The sequence below is a fragment of the Heterodontus francisci genome, chromosome 10 (assembly GCF_036365525.1).
Source record: "Heterodontus francisci isolate sHetFra1 chromosome 10, sHetFra1.hap1, whole genome shotgun sequence".
NCBI classification, from domain to species: domain Eukaryota; kingdom Metazoa; phylum Chordata; class Chondrichthyes; order Heterodontiformes; family Heterodontidae; genus Heterodontus; species Heterodontus francisci.
Genome location: NC_090380.1, coordinates 71,479,124 through 71,501,122, shown reverse-complemented (window position 1 = coordinate 71,501,122; position 21,999 = coordinate 71,479,124). Strand labels below are relative to the sequence as shown.

The 21,999-nt window shown below is 43.3% G+C and overlaps 1 protein-coding gene across 1 annotated transcript in view; it reads left to right on the top strand.

The window, feature by feature from the left end:
• The window catches only part of LOC137374518 (uncharacterized), a 79,970-nt gene extending 59,071 nt beyond the window's left edge, over window positions 1-20,899 (top strand). Inside the window, exons 6-7 of the mRNA XM_068040724.1 lie at window positions 2,702-2,761; window positions 17,394-20,899. Of these exons, the coding sequence (XP_067896825.1) occupies window positions 2,702-2,761; window positions 17,394-17,485 (152 nt within the window). The 3' untranslated portion in view covers window positions 17,486-20,899. The remainder of the gene's footprint in view (window positions 1-2,701; window positions 2,762-17,393) is intronic.
• The last annotated feature ends 1,100 nt before the right edge of the window (window positions 20,900-21,999 follow it).

Genomic DNA, 21,999 nt, shown 5'->3' with positions numbered 1-21,999 from the left:
TTGGTTTTCCCAAAACAGTTGACCCCAGCTTCATTCAGAAGACCTGTGACCAAGCAAATGATCTTTGAAGCAACCACTGCAGGCCACCATCCAAAAAATAAGTTTGTTAAAGCTACTTACCTGAATGTGGAACCAGGAGGAACAGGAGTGCTGCTCCCAACCCAAAATTAAAGCCATTTCCAGCTATTACATTCCTCCTCCACACTCACAATCACAACCTTAACCCCAAATGCCCCAACCCAGTGATGTCAGCTTAATGGCACTGAGTTCTTCTCTTCCTAAATGACTTTTGTTGGTACAGACTGTTAAACAGGCAGATGTCCAGTCACCAAAATGAGGAAGCCAATGACAGTCTCTGATCCACAACTGTTTTATTGGCAATTCATAGTTCAGTCCAAACACCAATTCTCACTCTTTCCTTCCAAACTAACTCTCTGTCCAGAGACAACTCCCCAACTGGGGGAAAACCCAGCCCTTAAATACAAAACTATAATGAGCATCACCTGCTCTCTATTAACACTGAAATGAGTCCTGTTTAATTAAAGGGACCAGCATTTTCAATATTGTCACAGACTACATTGATATAGTCTATTTATATTATCTTACACTACCATAGCCTCATTAAACTTGCCACACTTACTTGTTAATGGCTTTTTTGAGGCACTCACACCAAGACAGGACACGTTTCCCTTGCTAAGTGAATTACTGTTACAAGTAATAGCAATAAGACTCATCCTGGAGAACTTCTCTGAGCAAAATGATGAATAATTCTAACAAAAAAAAAAGAATAATTCTAACAAAAAACATTAAAATTAGCTAATAGAAATCAGGCAATCAGGACAGATGGTTAGAAAAAGGAAATCCTGACAAAATTATAATACTGTTCAAAATATGCAAAAACAAAATCATTATTCAAAGGAAATGGAACTCAAGAATCACACCATAGGGACCTTTTTGCCTTTTTTATTCATTCACGGGATATGGGTGTCGCAGACAAAGTCAGCATTTATTGCCCATCCCTAATTACCCTTCAGAAGATGGCAGTAGATGACCTTCTCAATAACTGAATGACTTTCAGGGCCATTTCAGAGGGCAATTAAGAACCACCCATATTGCTGTGGATCCAGTGTACCATATAGTCCAGACCTGGTAAGGACAGCAGATTTCCTTCCCTAAAAGACATTAGTGCATGAGTTGGGTTTTTATGACCATTCAGTAGTTGCACAGTCATGATTACAGATACAAGCTTTTTGTTCCTGATTTATTTAATTGAATTTAAATTTCCCAGCTGCTGTGGTGGGATTTGATCCCATGTCACTGGATCATTAGTCTAGTTCTCTGGGTTACTAGTCCAATAACATAACCACTATGCTACCATTCAGAATAAAATCCACACTAGAAGCAGCACCCAGCTACCTGATTTAAATACAAGACCATTTAATTGGAAAACTCACCCATTTTAATATTCTTGCACAAAACAATTAAACCATAGCATAAACATAAAACAGAGAGGTCCCTTCGGATGTAATATTTATACAGCTTGTAAACAGGACATCAATAACTCCTCACTCATTGTTCGCTTGAGACTATTTATCTGAATAACATTTCCATCAAATGTATCCTGTGAGAGAATTCAAATCTGGCATCAAATACAATTTGCAACTTAAATCTTGTACTGTGTTTGACTGAGTCTTGACACTCTCAATGTCTCAGAGCAGTAGTCATATAGAGAAATAAAACACAGTTGTTTCTGGCAGAGATATAAGCTTCATCAAAGCTGTTGTTCTTGTGTCTCTGCAACTTGTGAAGGAAAGCTCAAGATCTTTATAGTCTGCAGTTGCGTAAGTTGTCCTAGATGATTCATTATGTCCTGATTATAGTTATTGTGAATGAGACCCTGAGAAATGAGAGTTCCTACAATACTTTCGCATAGTAACAGGCACCATCTAGGGTCCATTGTTTCAAAATATATTCACGTTTTAGTCAAACAGACAGACATCTCACATCCTGCAGTTCAACAGCACAGCAAGCTAAATTGTGCACTAATGCATCAAACCCTAAAGCATCCTGGGAATGAACAACTTAACCATTTCATTATTTCTAGCTACAGTACAAATCCACAAGCTCTCATAAGGTTTTTGCTTTCTGTTTAACTTGCAAACGCAAGTTAAACAGAAAGCAAAAACCTTGAGAGTTAACCAAATCCTAATTATACATAAATGGGATATCTTCCGTTCACCTATCAAATATAATATAGTATCTGTGCTCCCTAATCTCTGACAGCTCAATTTCAAAATATATAAGGGGAAACAGAGGAGCTGAGTGGCAGCTAACTCTATGGTTGCTGTTAGTATCTCTGTGAGATTTTTTTTTCACTTTTGCATTCCATACCAGCAGCAAGGTATTCCATGATTAGTGAACAAGAGACTGCCTCTCACAGTGAGGAGTGGTGTTCTGTCACAGGTTATCTCCAATCCAGAAGCTGAGTGCTTCACCATCGACAAGCATTCAAGATAACAAATGATCACAATCCATGGTCAACGTAACGCACAATGGACAGAAAACAAATGTCGCCCCGCACTTTTTGTTTTCAGATTCTGAATCTGCATGCAAGATTAACAATCTGTAATTGTTCCAGATTTCTTGTTCTTTTTGATGGACATGCCATAAATTTATAATAAAGCTGATTTTTTTTTTTTAGCTGCCATTGAGAGTAAAGACCAAGACGCATGTGAACCTCTAAATCCTGAAGCATCACAAGGTATCAACCTACTGCTATCATCAGTAATCATAAATATTCTTCTTCTTCGTCTCTGTGATGTGTATTTTTATAATTTTATTTGTTTAGACAATTCAGAAGAGTTGACAAGTCAAAACAGTCCAGCATCAAGTATCTTACAGCCCTTACTGAGTAATTGCTGCTTCCTGTTTTCTTGCTTAATTATCTTCCAGAAAAGACTAGACCTGACCTAATTCTAACAGTAAGAGTGGGTGGGGGTCGAGGTGGGATTCCAGGCATTTCTGAAAGAATTGTGGTGCTTCTTCTCATGTGTTGTGTCAACTGAAATCTAATGTGCTGCACTCACTATAGAATTTTACAGGACAGAAGGAGGCCATTCGATCTATCGTGCATATGCTGGCTCTTTGAAAGAGCTATCCAATTTCGACCCATACCTCAGCTCTTTTCCCATGACACTGAAAATTAGTTAATTTCAAATATTTGTTCAGTTGTCTTCCTATGGCATCTGATTCCACCATCCTTTCATGTAGTACATTCCACACATCATAACCCACTGTGGGGGAGAAAATTTCTCCTTTCCCCTTAGTTCTTTTTTCAAAAGAGGGAACAGTTTCTCCATACTTGCTTTATCAGAACATCTCATAATTTTGAATACCTCTATTAGGTCCCCCTTCCCCCTAAACTTTTCTGCTCCAAAAAGAACAATCCCAGCTTCTCCAATCTCTCCAAATAACTGAACTCCCTCATCCCCTCATATTATCCTGGTAAACCTCCTCTGTACTCTCTCCAAAGCCTTGACATCCTTCCTAAAGTGTGGTTCCCAGAATTGTATACAGTACTGCAGCTGAGACCGAACCAGTGATGTGCAAAGGTTTAGCATGACTTTCTTGTTATTCAGTGCCCTTATTTACAAAACCATGTGTCCCAAACACTTTCTTAACCACCTTATCAGCTTGCCCTGCCATCATCGAGGGTTTGTGACTCTGCACCTCTTGGTCCCTCTGCTCTTGCAGCCTCTACAAAATAGTACCATTTAGATTATATGGCCTCTCCACATTGTTCTCCCAAAGTACATCACTTTACACTTAACCGCATTTGTTTGCATCTGCCCATCTCACCAGTCTTGTCTGAGTCCTCCTGATATCTGCAACTATACTTTTGTAATTCATTCATGAGATGTAGGCATCACCGCCAATCTCTAATTGCCCTTGAGAAGATGCTGCTGAGCCTCCACCTTGAACCATTGCAATCCATGTGATGTAGGTACACCCACAGTGCTGATAAATAGAAAATTACAGATTTTGACCCAGTGACTATGAAGGAATGGTGATTATATTTCCAAGTCAGAATGTTGTACGATTTGGAGGGGAACTTGCAGATGGCGGTGTTCCCAAGTGCCTATTGCCATTGTTCTTCTAGGTGGCAGAGGCCACGGGTTTGAAAGGTGCTATAGACGGAGATTTGGCAAGTTGCTGCAGTGTGTCTTGTAGATGGTACACACTGCTGCCACGCTGCTCACTATTTACTACATTATCAAGTTTTGTATTATCTGCAGACTTTATATTTGTACTCCTTATATCTATTTTATAAAATGGGTGGATCAGTGTAGCTACTGTTGTAATAAGGAGAAATGTGGCATTTAATTTGCACATAGCATGGCCCCACAAACAGCAATGCAATAAATTAGCAGATTGTCTGTTTTAGTACATACAAACATGCGAATTAAGAGCAGGAGTAGGCCACTCGAGCCTGCTCCGCCATTCAATAAGTTCATGGCTGAACAGATTTCCCATTACCACCTACTTCCGATAACCTTTCACCCCCTTGCTTATCAAGAATCTATCTACCTCTGCCTTAAACATATTCAAAGACTCTGCTTCCACTGCCTTTTGAGAAAGAGAATTCCAAAGACTCACGACCCTCTGAGAGAAAAAATTTCTCCTCATCTCTGTCTTAAACGGGCAACCCCTTGTTTTTAAACAGTGACCCCTAGTTCTAGATTCTCCCACAAGGGGAAACATCCTTTCCACATCCACCCTGTCAAGACCCCTCAGGATCTTATATGTTCCAATCAAGTTGCCTCTTACTCTTCTAAATTCCAGCGGATACAAGCATAGCCTGTCGAATCTTCCCTCATAAGATAGCCTGCCCATTCCAGGTGTCAGTCTAGTAAACCTTCTTTGAACTGCTTCCAACGCATTTACATCCTTCCTTAAATAAGGAGAGCAATACTGGTTGAGGGAAAAATGTCGGCCTGGATACCAAAATAGCTCCCTTACTCTTATTTGAATAGTGCATGGAATCCTTTACATGGAATCTTGCCTGAGAGGGAGACATGACCTCTCTTTAATGTCTCATCCAAAAGACACCAGCTCTGACAATACAGCACTCCCGGGGTACTGCACTGAGGTGTCAGTCTAGGTAACATGCTCATGTTTTGGGGAGTGGAGTTTAATGCACAATTTTCTGACGAGGCAAACAAGTGCTCCACTGAGTCAAAATAAATACCCAATTTTAAATATCCAGTTTCTCATATTGGTTCCCAGGAATTTTGGGGGTGCCAACTTCCTTGGGACCAGACTGCAAAGGGCGAATGGCTTCTTGCGTTTTTTTGCCTACCTTCAATGAGGCATATTCCCTGCAGGCGGCGGATGTCCCACGCCAATTTTATGGCCACCATTCATCCTCCATACAGAGTTCCGAGGCAAGAACCTGGTTGGGGGGGAGGAATAAAATTTTCAGGGTGGGGGGGGTGGGGGGCGAGTGGCAAAAACAATGGTGATTGGGTGAGGGGATGGTGGGAAGGGATTGAAATTTAAAGGAAATAAAAGTTCGGGAAGGGAAGGTTGTTATGGCAACTTTAATGTTTTTTGGGGGGTTGGACTCTAAATATTCGCTGAGCGGCTGGGAGAGGGGATTTGAAATGTGCATAACATTTTTTTCAAACTTTTTCAAAACCTGCCACTTTAACCATTGAAATGTAAGTGAAGGGCTTGAAGCCCTTTAAAAATGGCGCCGGCGCAAAATTAAATGAGCCCCCGCACGTAATATCGCAGAGGCTCTTCGGCGGCACTTCAGTGCTGGAAGGCCGTCGAGTTCGAAGTGCGGTGCATGAATAAAATTCAGCCCTATATTTGTGAATGTTGTTACATATCCACAGTTTGCTGTCCAGAGAGACAAGCATCTGCCGTTATAGCTCCACAACTCCAACTAGTCAAGCATAATTTGAAAAGGTACAGCACATGCCATGATTAGAGTGGTGGTGCTAATGCACTCATAAATTTTATAGTATTCATAATTTGCAAGGAGTATAAATCCTAGTTTTCTAAGGAATAGTTTATATTCTCTTGTGTGCTAATAGATATTAGATCTGTGGACCTGCTTTAGCAGTCAGTTTAGTGCCAACCTGATTCATGGTAAGATAAATGGGCTGGTAAGATGGGCGGAGCAGTGGCAAATGGATTTTAATCCTGAGAAGTGTCAGGTGATGCATTTTGGGAGGACTAACAAGGTAAGGGAATATACAATGGATGGTAGGACCCTAGGAAGTAGTGGGTCAGAGGGACCTTGGTGTACTTGTCCATAGATCACTGAAGGCAGCAGCACAGGTAGATAAGTTGGTTAGGAAGGCATAACGGGATACTTGCCTTTATTAGCCGAGGCATAGAATAGAAGAGCAGGGAGGTTATTAGAATTAGAATTAGAATATTACAGCGCAGTACAGGCCCTTCGGCCCTCGATGTTGCGCCGAGCTGTGAAACCATCTGACCTACACTATTCCATTTTCATCCATGTGTCTATCCAATGTCCACTTAAATGCCCTTAAAGTTGGCGAATCTACTACTGCTGCAGGCAGGGCATTCCACGCCCTTACTACTCTCTGAGTAAAGAAACTACCTCTCACATCTGTCCTATATCTATCACCCCTCAACTTGAAGCTATGTCCCCTCGTGTTTGCCATCACCATCCGAGGAAAAAGACGCTCACTATCCACCCTATCTAACCCTCTGATTATCTTATATGTCTCTATTAAGTCACCTCTCCTCCTCCTTCTCTCCAACGAAAACAACCTCAAGTCCCTCAGCCTTTCCTCGTAAGACCTTCCCTCCATACCAGGCAACATCCTAGTAAATCTCCTCTGCACCCTTTCCATAGCTTCCACGTCCTTCCTATAATGCGGTGACCAGAACTGCACGCAATACTCCAGGTGCGTTCTCACCAGAGTCTTGTACAGCTGCAGCATGACCTCGTGGCTCCGAAACTCGACCCCCCTACTAATAAAAGCTAACACACCATATGCCTTCTTGACAGCCCTATTAACCTGGTTAGCAACCTTCAGGGATTTATGCACCTGGACACCTAGATCTCTCTGCTCATCTACACTAACAAGAATCTTCCCATTAGCCCAGTACTCTGCATTCCTGTTACTCCTTCCAAAGTGAATCACCTCACACTTTTCCGCATTAAACTCCATTTGCCATCTCTCAGCCCAGCTCTGCAGCCTATCTATGTCTCTCTGTACCCTACAACATCCTTCGGCACTATCCACAACTCCACCGACCTTAGTGTCATCTGCAAATTTACTAACCCACCCTTCTACACCCTCTTCCAGGTCATTTATAAAAATGACAAACAGCAATGGCCCCAAAACAGATCCTTGCGGTACACCACTAGTAACTAAACTCCAGGATGAACATTTGCCATCAACCACCACCCTCTGTCTTCTTTCAGCTAGCCAATTTCTGATCCAAAGCTCTAAATCACCTTCAACCCCATACTTACGTATTTTCTGCAATAGCCTACCGTGGGGAACCTTATCAAACGCCTTACTGAAATCCATATACACCACATCCACTGCTTTACCCTCATCCACCTGTTTGGTCACCTTCTCGAAAAACTCAATAAGGTTTGTGAGGCACGACCTACCCGTCACAAAACCGTGCTGACTATCTCTAATGTACTTATTCTTTTCAAGATGATTATAAATCCTGTCTCTTATAACCTTTTCCAACATTTTACCCACAACCGAAGTGAGGCTCACAGGTCTATAATTACCAGGGCTGTCTCTACTCCCCTTCTTGAACAAGGGGACAACATTTGCAATCCTCCAGTCTTCCGGCACTATTCCTGTCGACAATGACGACATAAAGATCAAGGACAAAGGCTCTGCAATCTCCTCCCTGGCTTCCCAGAGAATCCTAGGATAAATCCCATCTGGCCCAGGGGACTTATCTATTTTCACACTTTCCAAAATTGCTAACACCTCCTCCTTGTGAACCTCAATCCCATCTAGCCTCGTAGCCTGAATCTCAGTATTCTCAACAACATTTTCTTTCTCTACTGTAAATACTGACGCAAAATATTCATTTAACACTTCCCCTATCTCCTCTGATTCCACACACAACTTCCCACTACTATCCTTGATTGGCCCTAATCTAACTCTAGTCATTCTTTTATTCCTGATATACCTATAGAAAGCCTTAGGGTTTTCCCTGATCCGATCCACCAATGACTTCTCGTGTCCTCTCCTTGCTCTTCTTAGCTCTCCCTTTAGATCCTTCCTGGCTAGCTTGTAGCTCTCAAGCGCCCTAACTGAGCCTTCACGTCTCATCCTAACATAAGCCTTCTTCCTCCTCTTGACAAGCGCTTCAACTTCTTTAGTAAACCACGGCTCCCTCGCTCGACAACTTCCTCCCTGCCTCACAGGTACATACTTATCAAGGACACGCAGTAGCTGCTCCTTGAATAAGCTCCACATTTCGATTGTTCCCATCCCCTGCAGTTTCCTTCCCCATCCTACGCATCCTAAATCTTGCCTAATCGCATCATAATTTCCTTTCCCCCAGTTATAATTCTTGCCCTGCGGTATATACCTGTCCCTGCCCATCGCTAAGGTAAACCTAACCGAATTGTGATCACTGTCACCAAAGTGCTCACCTACATCTAAATCTAACACCTGGCCGGGTTCATTTCCCAGTACCAAATCCAATGTGGCATCGCCCCTGGTTGGCCTGTCTACATACTGTGTCAGAAAACCCTCCTGCACACACTGGACAAAAACTGACCCATCTAAAGTACTCGAACTATAGTATTTCCAGTCAATATTTGGAAAGTTAAAGTCCCCCATAACAACTACCCTGTTACTCTCACCCCTGTCGAGAATCATCTTCGCTATCCTTTCCTCTACATCTCTGGAACTATTCGGAGGTCTATAAAAGACTCCCAACAGGGTAACCTCACCTCTCCTGTTTCTAACCTCAGCCCATACTACCTCAGTAGACGAGTCCTCAAACGTCCTTTCTGTCGCTGTAATACTCTCCTTGATTAACAATGCCACACCCCCCCCCCCTCTTTTACCATCTTCTCTGTTCTTACTGAAACATCTAAATCCCGGAATCTGCAACATCTATTCCTGCCCCTGCTCTACCCATGTCTCCGAAATGGCCACTACATCGAGATCCCAGGTACCAACCCATGCTGCAAGCTCACCCACCTTATTCCGGATGCTCCTGGCGTTGAAATAGACACACTTTAAACCAGGTTCTTGCTTGCCAGTGCCCTCTTGCTTCCTTGTAACCATATCCCTGACCTCACTACTCTCCACATCCTGTACACTGGCACTACAATTTGGGTTCCCATTCCCCTGCTGAATTAGTTTAAACCCCACCGAAGAACACTAGCAAATCTCCCCCCCAGGATATTGGTACCCCTCTGGTTCAGGTGAAGACCATCCTGTTTGTAGAGGTCCCACCTACCCCAGAAAGAGCCCCAATTATCCAGGAAACCAAATCCCTCCCTCCTGCACCATCCCTGCAGCCACGTGTTCAACTCCTCTCTCTCCCTATTCCTCGCTTCGCTATCACGTGGCACGGGCAACAACCCAGAGATAACAATTCTGTTTGTTCTTGCTCTAAGCTTCCACCCTAGCTCCCTAAATTTCTGTCTTAAATCCCCATCTCTCTTCCTACCTATGTCGTTGGTGCCTATGTGGACCACGACTTGGGGCTGCTCCCCCTCCCCATTAAGGATCCCAAAAACACGATCCGAGACATCACGAACCCTGGCACCTGGGAGGCAACATACCAACCGTGAGTCTCTCTCGTTCCCACAGAACCTCCTGTCTGTTCCCCTAACTATGGAGTCCCCAATGACTAATATTCTGCTCCTCTTCCCCCTTCCCTTCTGAGCAACATGGACAGACTCTGTGCCAGATATCTGTACCCCATTGCTTACCCCTGGTAAGTCGTCCCCCGCAACAGTATCCAAAACGGTATACCTGTTGTTGAGGGAAACAGCCACAGGGGATCCCTGCACTGCCTGCTGGTTCCCTCTCCTTCCCCTGACGGTAACCCATCTACCTACTTCTTTTACCTGAGGTGTGACTACCTCCCCATAACTCCTCTCAATAACCTCCTCCGCCTCCCGAATGATCCGAAGTTCATCCAGCTCCAGCTCCAGTTCCCTAACGCGGTTCTCGAGGAGCTGGAGTTGGGTGCACTTCCCACAGATGCAGTCAGCAGGGACACTCTTGGCGACCCTTACCTCCCACATTCTGCAGGAGGAACATACAACTGCCTTAATCTCCATTCCCACTATTCCAAATTCCCAACAAATCTACTGAAGAACCAAAAAAACAAAAAGTCAAAACTTGTTAGGTTAGCAATTCAACGGACAGAACTTCCCAAATAAAAAGTTTACCTTATCAACACACCAGAGTCCTTTTTTTTTGGTTAGAGGAGGAGGGTGGGTGGGAGACACTACACGTGTAGTGTCTCGGGTACAGCCACCACACAAATATATACCCTTTTCCTTACCCAGCAGTCCCCTGGTCCTCCGAAAACAAAAGGGAATTCACTTTTAAACTTACGCTGAAATTGACTTCTCAGCTGTAAGCCCATTCACGCACCTCCGTTGCTATCAACGCTGCAGTCACCGAAACTAAAAGAAAGAGATTCTAAACCACACAAATATATACCCTTTTCCTTACCCAGCAGTCCCCTGGTCCTCCGAAAACAAAAGGGAATTCACTTTTAAACTTACGCTGAAATTGACTTCTCAGCTGTAAGCCCGTTCACGCACCTCCGTTGCTATCAACGCTGCAGTCACCGATGGAGTTATGATGGAGTTGTATAAAATGCTAGTTAGGCCACAACTGAAGTACTGTGTACAGTTTTGGGCTCCACACTATAGGAAGGATGTGATTGCACTGGAGAGGGTGCAGAGGAGATTCACCAGGATGTTGCCTGGACTGGAGCATTTCAGCTATGAAGAGAGACTGGATAGGCTAGGGTTGTTTTCCTTAGAGCAGAGAAGGCTGAGGGGGGGACATGATTGAGGTATACAAAATTATGAGGGGCATTGATATGTTAGATAGGAAGAAACTTTTTCCCTTAGTGGAGGGGTCAATAACCAGGGGGCATAGATTTAAGGTAAGGGGAAGGAGGTTTAGAGGGGATTTGAGGAAAAACTTTTTAACCCAGAGTTTGGTTGGAATCTGGAATGCACTGCCTGAAAAGGTAGTAGAAGCAGGAACCCTCACAACTTTTAAGTATTTAGATGAGCACTTGAAACGCCATAGCATCCAAGGCTATGGGCCAACTGCTGGAAAATGGGATGAGAAGAGTTCGGTGCTTGATGGCCGGCACAGACATGATGGGCCGAAGGGCCTGTTTCTGTGCTGTATAACTCTATGACTCTATTACACCATTTATCTCTTAATTGACATCACCAGAATCACATTGCAAAAGAGAAATCGTGCTTGACAGATCTACTGGAATTTTTTGAGGATGTAACTAGTAGAATAGATAAGGGAGAACCAGTGGATGTGGTGTATTTGGACTTTCAGAAGGCCTTTGATACGGTCCCACATTAGAGATTAGCATGCAAAATTAAAGCACATGGGATGGGGGTAAGGTACTGGCCTGGATAGAGAATTGGTTGGCAGACTGGAAACAAAGAGTAGGAATAAACGGGTCTTTTTCTGAGTGGCAGGCAGTGACTAGTGGGGTACCGCAGGGATCAGTGCTAGGACCCCAGCTATTCGCAATATATATTAATGATATTGATGAGGGAATTAAAAGTAATATATCCAAGTTTGCAGACGGCACAAAGCTGGGTGGAAGTGTGAGCTGTGAGGAGGATGGAGAGAAGCTCCAGTGTGATTTGGACAGGTTGAGTGACTGGGCAAATACATGGCAGATGCAGTATGATGTGGATAAATGTGAGTTTGTCCACTTTGGTGGCAAAAACAGAAAGGCAGATTATTACCTGAATGGCGATAGATTGGGAAATGGGGAAGTGCAGCGAGACCTAAGTGTCCTTGTGCACCCCTCGCTGAAAGTAAGCATGCAGGTTAAGAAGGCAAATGGTATATTGGCCTTCATAGCAAAAGGATTCGAGTACAGGAGCAAGGATGTGTTGCTGCAATTATACAAGGCCTTGGTGAGATCACATCTGGAGTATTGTGTGCAGTTTTGGTCTCCTTATCTGAGGAAGGATGTTCTTGTTATGGAGGGAGTGCAGTGAAGGTTCACCAGACTGATTCCTGGGATGGCAGGACTGACGTATGAAGAGAGGTTGGATTGATCAGGCTTGTATTCGCTAGAATTTAGAAAAATGAGAGGGGATCTCATAGAAACCTACAAAATTCTAACAGGACTGGACAGACTAGATGCAGGAAGGATGTTCCTGATGGCGGGGAAGTCCAGGACCAGGGGTCACAGTCTAAGGATAAGGGGTAAGCCATTTAGGACTGAGATGAGAGATTTCTTCACCCAGAGAGTGGTGAACCTGTGGAATTCTCTACCACGGAAAGCAGTCGAGGCCAAATCATTCTTTCTTTTGGGCCTCCTTATCTCGAGAGACAATGGATACGCGCCTGGAGGTGGTCAGTGGTTTGTGAAGCAGCGCCTGGAGTGGCTATAAAGGCCAATTCTGGAGTGACAGGCTCTTCCACAGGTGCTGCAGAGAAATTTGTTTGTTGGGGCTGTTGCACAGTTGGCTCTCCCCTTGCGCCTCTGTCTTTTTTCCTGCCAACTACTAAGTCTCTTCGACTCGCCACAATTTAGCCCTGTCTTTATGGCTGCCCGCCAGCTCTGGCGAATGCTGGCAACTGACTCCCACGACTTGTGATCAATGTCACACGATTTCATGTCGCGTTTGCAGACGTCTTTATAACGGAGACATGAACGGCCGGTGGGTCTGATACCAGTGGCGAGCTCGCTGTACAATGTGTCTTTGGGGATCCTGCCATCTTCCATGCGGCTCACATGGCCAAGCCATCTCAAGCGCCGCTGACTCAGTAGTGTGTATAAGCTGGGGGTGTTGGCCGCTTCAAGGACTTCTGTGTTGGAGATATAGTCCTGCCACCTGATGCCAAGTATTCTCCGAAGGCAGCGAAGATGGAATGAATTGAGACGTCGCTCTTGGCTGGCATACGTTGTCCAGGCCTCGCTGCCGTAGAGCAAGGTACTGAGGACACAGGCCTGATACACTCGGACTTTTGTGTTCCGTGTCAGTGCGCCATTTTCCCACACTCTCTTGGCCAGTCTGTACATAGCAGTGGAAGCCTTACCCATGCGCTTGTTGATTTCTGCATCTAGAGACAGGTTACTGGTGATAGTTGAGCCTAGGTAGGTGAACTCTTGAACCACTTCCAGAGCGTGGTCGCCAATATTGATGGATGGAGCATTTCTGACATCCTGCCCCATGATGTTCGTTTTCTTGAGGCTGATGGTTAGGCCAAATCATTAAATATATAAAAAGGAAGAGTTCGATATAGTTCTTGGGGCTAATGGAATCAAGGGATACGGTGAGAAAGCGGGAACAGGTTACTGAGTTTGGATGATCAGCCATGATCATATTGAATGGTGGAGCAGGCCCGAAGGGCCGAATGGCCTACTCCTGCTCCTATTTTTCTATGTTTCTATGAATCAAATTAACTGTTCATTTATCTCGCTACAATTTATGGGACTTTGTTGTCTTATTTGCCTACATAACAGTGACTACAGAAGTTAATAATTGTCTCTGAAGCACCTTGAGATATCCTGAGAATATAAAAGGGCTTTCAGTCATCTTAGCTAGGGTGGCAATTCGCCCAAGAAAGGAAAAACACAATCAGGGATCCCCTTGCCGAATGCTGTTCTTGCCGAATGCTGTTCTTGCCGAATGCTGTTCTTGCCGAATGCTGTTCTTGCCGATTGCTGTTCTTGCTGAATGTTATTCAGTAACACCTGCTGCAATTGTACTTAAGAGCATCTGCTGAGGACAAAACATGGCTCAGTTGTGATGGCCTCAACTGTTAAATAGCCTGCCCACATAATATTCCTCTCTGTCCCAGCCTTGAACCTGCATCTTTCTCTAGTTTCTCTCCTATCTCCCCTGCTGCTCTCTGCAAGCTCCTCTTGGTCCATGAGACCCACCTCTGCTCGCTTGACCCTATTCCCATTAAAGTGCTGTGCACCAGCTTCCCTTCCTGGTCCCCATGTTATCTGATATTGTTAACAGTTCTCTTGCCTCAGGGACAGTCCCTCTCTTCTACAAATTTGCCGTCACCACTCCATCCTCAAAAATAAACCCTTGATCCCTCTCTCCTTGCAAATTACCACCCCTTCTCCAACCTCCCTTTCCTCTCCAAAGTCCTTGAGTGTGTTATAAAAACAAGAAATGCTCAGCAGGTCTGGCAGCATCTGTGGAGAGAGAAGCAGAGTTAACGTTTCAGGTCAGTGACCCTTCTTCAGAACTAGCAAATATTAGAAATGTAAAAGGTTATAAGCAAGTAAAGCGGGGGTGGGGCAAGAGATAACAAAGGAGAAGGTGTAAATAGGAGAGGTCACAGAATAGCTGACCAAAAGGTCGTGGAGCAAAGGCAAACAATAGCTCTTACCCCACCCCCGCTTTACTTATAACCTTTTACATTTCTAATATTTGCTAGTTTTGAAGAAGGGTCACTGACCTGAAATGTTAACTCTGCTTCTCTCTCCACAGATGCTGCCAGACCTGCTGAGTATTTCCAGCATTTCTTGTTTTTATTTCAGATTTCCAGAATCCGCAGTATTTTGCTTTTATATTCTTGAATGTGTTGCCGCCTTCCAAATCCATGCCCATCGCTCCCGAAACTCTATGCTTGAATTTCTACAATCAGGTTTCTGCTCCTGCCACAGTACAGAAACAGCTCTTAGCAAAGTCACAAATGGCATTCACTGTGACTAAAGTAAAACGTCCATCCTCTTCCTCCTCAACCTATTGTTACGGCCAGGCGAGGAAGGTGTCGAGGGGTCTTTTACTGTCTTCACCTGGTCTTATTGTAACAGGGTTTAATTTTTAAACACATAGTGTTTTGAGCTCCCCCTTTGTGAATCCTTGTTCACCACTTTCCAATTATAAGGCAAAGAAATGAGCACACCAGGTTTTCGTTAGGTTTAAAGAAGAAAGGTGACATTTTATTAAAACTTAAATTTTAACTCTAATACAGTTAACGCCTACGGATATACGACGCGCCCACACTAGCATGCACATGCGATACACACATGCAAATACGGACAGGAAAGAACAGAAGCAAAATAAAATGGAGAGGTTTAAGGTAGTCTGTAAAGGGTGTTTCTTGTTTATTGTTTCTGTGTTTCCAGCTCGCCGTAGAGCCCTTGATTGTAGACAGCTCCTACTTTTCATTGGGGCCCAGTATTCTTTTTAAACCTTGTTCAGTGTAGGAGACTTTTCTCTCGGGGTTCATATGTCTTCAGTGGTTTCCAAAGCTAGTGAGAGCGAGATGAGAGCAGACAGGAGAGAGGTCTTTTCCAGTCCAGGAACTTATAGCCTTCTGAGTTTCAAACACTCTGTGGCAAGTTCAAAATTCAAAAAACTCCAACAGTCAGCCAGTCGTGACTAAACTGGTCCGACCACGTCTGTTTGTGTGTTTGGCCATCTTAGCAGTTAACCTGGAATGCTAGCCTTTCCACCTTCAACGTCTGGTAATCAAAAGTCCATTGTGGATTAAGTTGGAGCAGGGAATAGCTCCTTTGACCTTTTGAAGTACTTGTCTGTTGATATGTTAATGTCTCTCTCCAGCCAAAATCTCCAATTTTTTTTTAAAGCAGTTTGTTTCTTCAATAGTTTTTTAAATCAATGTTCATGTGGCGAAATTAATTTTGCTCATTCTTAGCAGGTGGAGGGGGCTTGCCTCACACTGTCTTCAGCCTTTGACATATTTGACCACACCATTCTCCTTCAGTGCCTCTCTGCCATCATCCAACTGGATGGGATTGCACATAACCTGGTTCCATTCTTATCTGTCTAGTCATAGCCAGAAAATCATCTGCAATGGCTTCTCTTCCTACTCCTGCAGCATTATCTCTGTTGTTCCCCTAAGATCTATCCTTGGTCCCCTCCCATTTCTCATCTACATGCTGCCCCTCAGCGATGTCATTTGAAAAGTGTCCAGTTTCCACATGTACAGTGATAATACCCAATTCTACCTCACCAACACCTCTCTCGACTCCTCCATTGTCGCTAAATTGTCACACTACTTGTCTGACATCCAATACTCCATAAGCAGAAATTTTCTCCAACTAAATATTGAGAAGACCGATGCCAATGTCTTCAGCCCCGCCACAAATACTGCTTCCTAGACTCTGTCCCTCTCCCTGGTAACTGCCTGTCTGAAGCAGAATCTCACCGTTTGCAGCGTCAGTGTCATATTTGATCCCAAGATGAGTTTCCGACCACATATCCGTACCATCACTATTTCCACCTCTATCATTGCACAACTTGCGCCCCTGCTGAAACCCGTATCCACGCCTTTGTTATCACTAGATGTGAATATCCCAACGGACCCCTGGGCAACCTCCTGTTTTCTATCCTGCATAAACATGAAGTCATACAAAACTCTTTGCCTGTGTCCTAACTTGCACCACATTCTATTCACCCATCACCCCTGTGCTCCCAGTGAACCAATGCCTCGATTTTTTAAATTTCGCCCTTGTTTTCAAATTCCTTCATGGCCTCGTCCTTCCCTATCTCTTGGAATTTCCTCCAGCCTTCCAACCTTCTGAGATATCAGTACTGTTCCAGTTCTGCCCTTTGGAACATCTGATTTTTATCACTCCGTCATTGGCGGCCATGTCTTCAACAGTCATGTTAAACGCTGGACTTCCTTCCCTAAACCTCTTCACCTCCCCATCTTTTCTACTGTAGGACACTCCTTAAAACCCAACCTCTTTGACCAAGCCTCTAGTCATCTACCCTAACATCATCACATGGGGCATGGTGTCAAATTTTGTTTGATAATGCTCCTGTGAAATGCCTTGGGACATTTCACTATGTTAAAGGTGCTATATGCATGCAAGTAGTTGTAGTTGTTGAAGTCTAGGCTCACAGATGAAGAGAGATCACATGGATGAAATACACGAAAACAACTAATGCTTGTAGAATTGTGCCCCAGTATGAATCAGCACCTTCACCTTCAAGATTGGAGCAAACTTGTTTGACAAAAAAAAGTCATCCTTCCCAGGGCTATTTGCATTTCTCCTCCCCATTTAATCTGTCAATGATGTGTTAATTTTTTTTTTAGAAAAAGCTAAATTTGTGAAACTTTCTAGAGTTGTAAATTACTGCATTTTGTGTGGAATGCTGCTTACTCTTCTTTATTTGGCTACAGACGAACCTGCAAAGATTAACAAAGGTGGTGCAGATATTGATTGTCCTAACGATACAGAGCAAACAGCTCCCCGTGCACCTATTATTGAATAAGATGGAGAATGAAAGACCAACTGCCAAGGAGGAAATGTCATCTGTACAGTGTTAACTGGGGAATGCATTGTTACCAACAGTCCTTGGATAAACCACTTGGTAGTGAGATCAACAACAAATTTGCCAATTGTACTGTATTACCCGCCTTACCTGTTGAGAAAGGAAAGGGCTGACTGTGTTGCTGTTAACAGGACAATAATAGAGCCATTTTATGGCATGGATGCTTATTGGGGAAAAGGAGTGGAACATAGATTTATGTCTTCAATTTCTTAATAATTAAACAAGCTTATTTAAAAATGAGCGACAACTCCACCAATATTCTAACGACTAAATGAACCAGAAGTTGTAGCACTATGTTATACAGGCCTGAAAGTTCCAGACTTAGTTTCCAATCACACATTAATATTGGACTTTGAATGAGGCAGCACAGAGGTGATGGCACTTGTAGAACACTAATATCAGGTGATGATGAAAGAGAATTCACAGGAGGGAAACAATCTTTGGACATTCGGGCCATCCTCAGCACAGCAGCTGTGATTGTAAACTTCAACAGTGCTTAATCCCTGTATTTATCTTTGTATTTAAAAAAGGGAAAGCGCTTCACAATTGGATTTCTAGGCAGCAGTAAATCCATGACGAACAGCCAAATGAGGGAAAATAGTGCTCCCTTTTTAATTCCTTCTCCAAGCATGTAATTATCACTGTGCTTTTGAGCAGAGAAGAATTTTTATCATCCTCCGATCGAGCAACTTTCTACCCTATATATTTACCATTGGACCTTTAAGAATATACTAAATAGTTAGCTGCTACTTCTTCTTTGGCACCCTTGACTCGAGAGACAATGGGTAAGAGCCTAGAGGTGGTTTGTGGAGTGGCTATAAAGGCCAAATCTAGAGTGAAAGACTCTTCCACAGGCGCTGCAGATAAAATTGGTTGTCGGGGCTGTTACACAGTTGGCTCTCTCCTTGCACATCTGTCTTTTTTCCTGCCAGCTGCTAAGTCTATTCGACTCGCCACTCTTTAGCCCCGCCTTTATGGCTGTCCGCCAGCTCTGGCGATCACTGGCAACTGACTCCCATGACTTCATGTCGCGTTTGCAAATGTCTTTAAAGCGGAGGCATGGACAGTCGGTAGGTCTGATACCAGTGACGAGCTCGCTGTACAATGCGTCCTTGGGGATCCTGCCATCTTCCATGCGGCTCACATGGCCAAGCCATCTGAAGCGCCGCTGGCTCAGTAGGGTGTATATGCTGGGGATGTTGGCTGCCTCAAGGACTTCTGCATTGGAGATACGGTAAAGATTGGAGATACAATAGGTAAATTGGCCATTATAAATTGCCCCTAGAATAGGTAGGTGGTAGGGAAATATAGGGACAGGTGGGGATGTGGTAGGAATATGGAATTAGTGTAGGATTAGTATAAATGGGTGGTTGATGGTCGGCACAGACGCGGTGGGCCGAAGGGCCTGTTTCAGTGCTGTATCTTTAAACTGATTTAGTGCTGAATGCCAAATCAGTTCTCCATTTTGGCATAAGGACTAGTATCAGTCCATTGTTGCCTCCCAATTCACAGGAGAATTTGTGCCAGTGAAATTCATTCCTGTCCTTTTGAGGGTTGAAAATGGATTCCAGACTAAAGCAAAATAATTTTTAAAGAAATGTTGCAATCATAAAACTCTCTTGCATTTTATATTTGAATAAATTATGTAAATTATTTTATTGTATTTTAATGACAAAACCAAGCTACCTGTACTGCCTTTTAAAATCACACCCACTTCCAGTAGTCAGAGCAACTGCAGGATGGCTTGCTCCACATCTAGTTCCTCGATTCTGCTCCTATCTTCATATGCCTTGAGACTGTAGAAATCTTTTATGCAGCTGAAAATGCTGGAAACACACAAAACGTCCACCAGCACCTAAAAATAGTAAGCCCTAAATTTTGAAGAAGGATCTGCACCCCAAAGTGTAGCCTGCATTTCCAGCATTTTATCTCTTAATGCTCTCAAAACTTTGTATTCAATGCAGTGATTTGCTTAATTTGTAAAAATGTTTTGTAAAACTTTAACTTTTTCTGCATGTTTTTATTTTTAAACATTGCTTTGAACCACTTCATAAATCATAAAATATAACAATGGAAGAGGCTTCCATTTTCTGACATGTACAGTTAGCATAAGTCAGGAAGTGTTCCTCTTTTGATTGCAGGAAAATTAGACACAAGGAAAGTGATTTGGTACAACATGCAATTTTATGTACTGTCCCCCATTTCCCCCCCCAAGTCTCAATTTAAATATTATGGACCAGTAAGCACAGACTTTTAAAAGTGTCATCTAATACCTATGCCTTTGGTAGTGTTACAATTTGCATCTGTCACAAGTACCACCCCAGGGCATGAAATAACACAAACAAAATAGCTTTCACTGAATCTATGAACAGAAAGTCTCTGCAGCATTTTTCCAATGTACTTTGTCATTAAATCATATTACATCACTGAAAGAAATAGCTGTCACTGAAAAAATTTGCACAACAGAATGCTTTGTGTTTTCCTGCCTTGTTTCTTGTAGTATTAGTTGAGAATTTGTTTTTAGAATGCATGGACAGATTTTGTAGCAATTCCCTTGTTCACAGGGAGGTTTAAGAATCCTTGCTGCTCTTTCAGGTGTTGATTACTGACCCATAGTCTCCAGCCATGGACACCTGGCAGTGTGGAAGCTGGGCACAAAGGGAGGACATTTAATGCGACACACTTCAGTGACTGGGAATTTAGCACCATAGTCAACTGATAGCTGTTGTTAGGTTATCTAAAAAAAAAACAATTCAGTACCTTGTCTGTAGCAGTAAACACATAAGAAAATGTAGCAATAGACATCCAAGTCCGTCAGAAAACCTAGAATAATAAGAAAGAAACTATAAGCAGAGCATTGGCAAAGTATTTTTAACCATATAGAACTTATACAGTGGTCATTGTGGGCACGATCAGAGTTCACAATGCATTTACAGGAGAAGGCCGCCCAAGAACACAATGCATTCTCTGTGCATCCTGTGCAGAATCAACTATGCAGTGAATTAGTCCAGGGACAGGAATAATCAACCTTCCATACTTTCATAGTATTGAAGATCACCACTGCCCTCAACTTGTATGCAACATTGACGTTCCAGACACCATTCTGGACATTATAAGAGTTTAAATAAAGCAAAATACTGCAGATGCTGGCAATTATTATACGAGTTTTCAGTGTTAGCCATTACTGCATTGAGCAGGTAACTGAAGCCCATTTGTTTGCAATGCACTGTTTCCAACATTTCATGTTTTTATTGCATATAAATAAGCCTGCTTGCTTAATTTCTGGAAAATCCTGAATATACTTAGTTTACTTTATTGTTGTACAGTTGCTTGTCCAATAAATGCTGCAACATATATGCGAGGTTGTTATTTTTATTGTTTGTGAATATGGTGTCTATATTTCATGTTTGTGTTCAGTATGTTTTTACTGCACTTTCCACTTTTGTCATGTGCTCTACACAGCCTTGTTGACTAGGAGCCCTACAGTTACATGCTTCACAGCTGAGGGGGAAAAAAAACCTAGGTCACCACATGAGCATCTAGCCACAGTAAAGTGGGCAGGAGTTACTGTTTTATTTCACGGACTCTACTCATAGGGGGGATAACAATGGAAAACCTTTCAGAAATAGCAAAATATATGCACAGTGGCAGCAGTGTGTACTATCTACAAGATGCACTGCACCAAGGCCCCTTAGATAGTACCTTCCAAACTTGTGACCTGTACCACCTAGAAGGACAAGGCCAGCAAATGCATGGGAACACCACTCCGTGCAAACTCCCCTCCAAGTCACACACCATCCTGACTTGGAACTATATCGCCATTCCTTCACTGTCGCTGGGTCAAAATAATAGAACTCCCTTCCTAACAGCACTGTTGGTGTACCTTCCCCACATGGACTGCAGCAGTTCATGAAGACAGCTCACCACCTTCTCAAGGGCAATTAGGGACGGTCAATAAATGCTGGCCTGGCCAGCGAAGCCCACATCCCATGAACAAATAAAAAAAAAGTTATCTACAGCTACGTTGATCTGTTTCTATATGCAGAGATATGTAGTTCTCAGAATGATACCTGCCTCATATTAATAGAACGTCCCAGCATTAAAGAGGATCATTGAGAAAGCCCAGAACAATACACACAACTGTCAAACTGACAGAGCAAGAAAACAGTCCAAACTCCAACCCTGCAGCACATTTGAGGTTGAGAGGAAGGAGACTCCGTGCTGCTAGAGCTGTAGAACTGTTCCTGTGAAGGCTGCAGGCAATCACACCCACAGTACCTAACGTGTGTATGTTTGTATCCAAAATAGAGAAAACAGGTGAACACTGCAACATCTGGGCTGCACAAGGCAAGTCTGTGCTTTAAAAAAAAATAAACAGCTGCAACAGAAGAAATCTCTGAAGGAGATTTGTGCTGCAGAAATAGACAGCAATGGAGCCAGCAACTGTTACATTG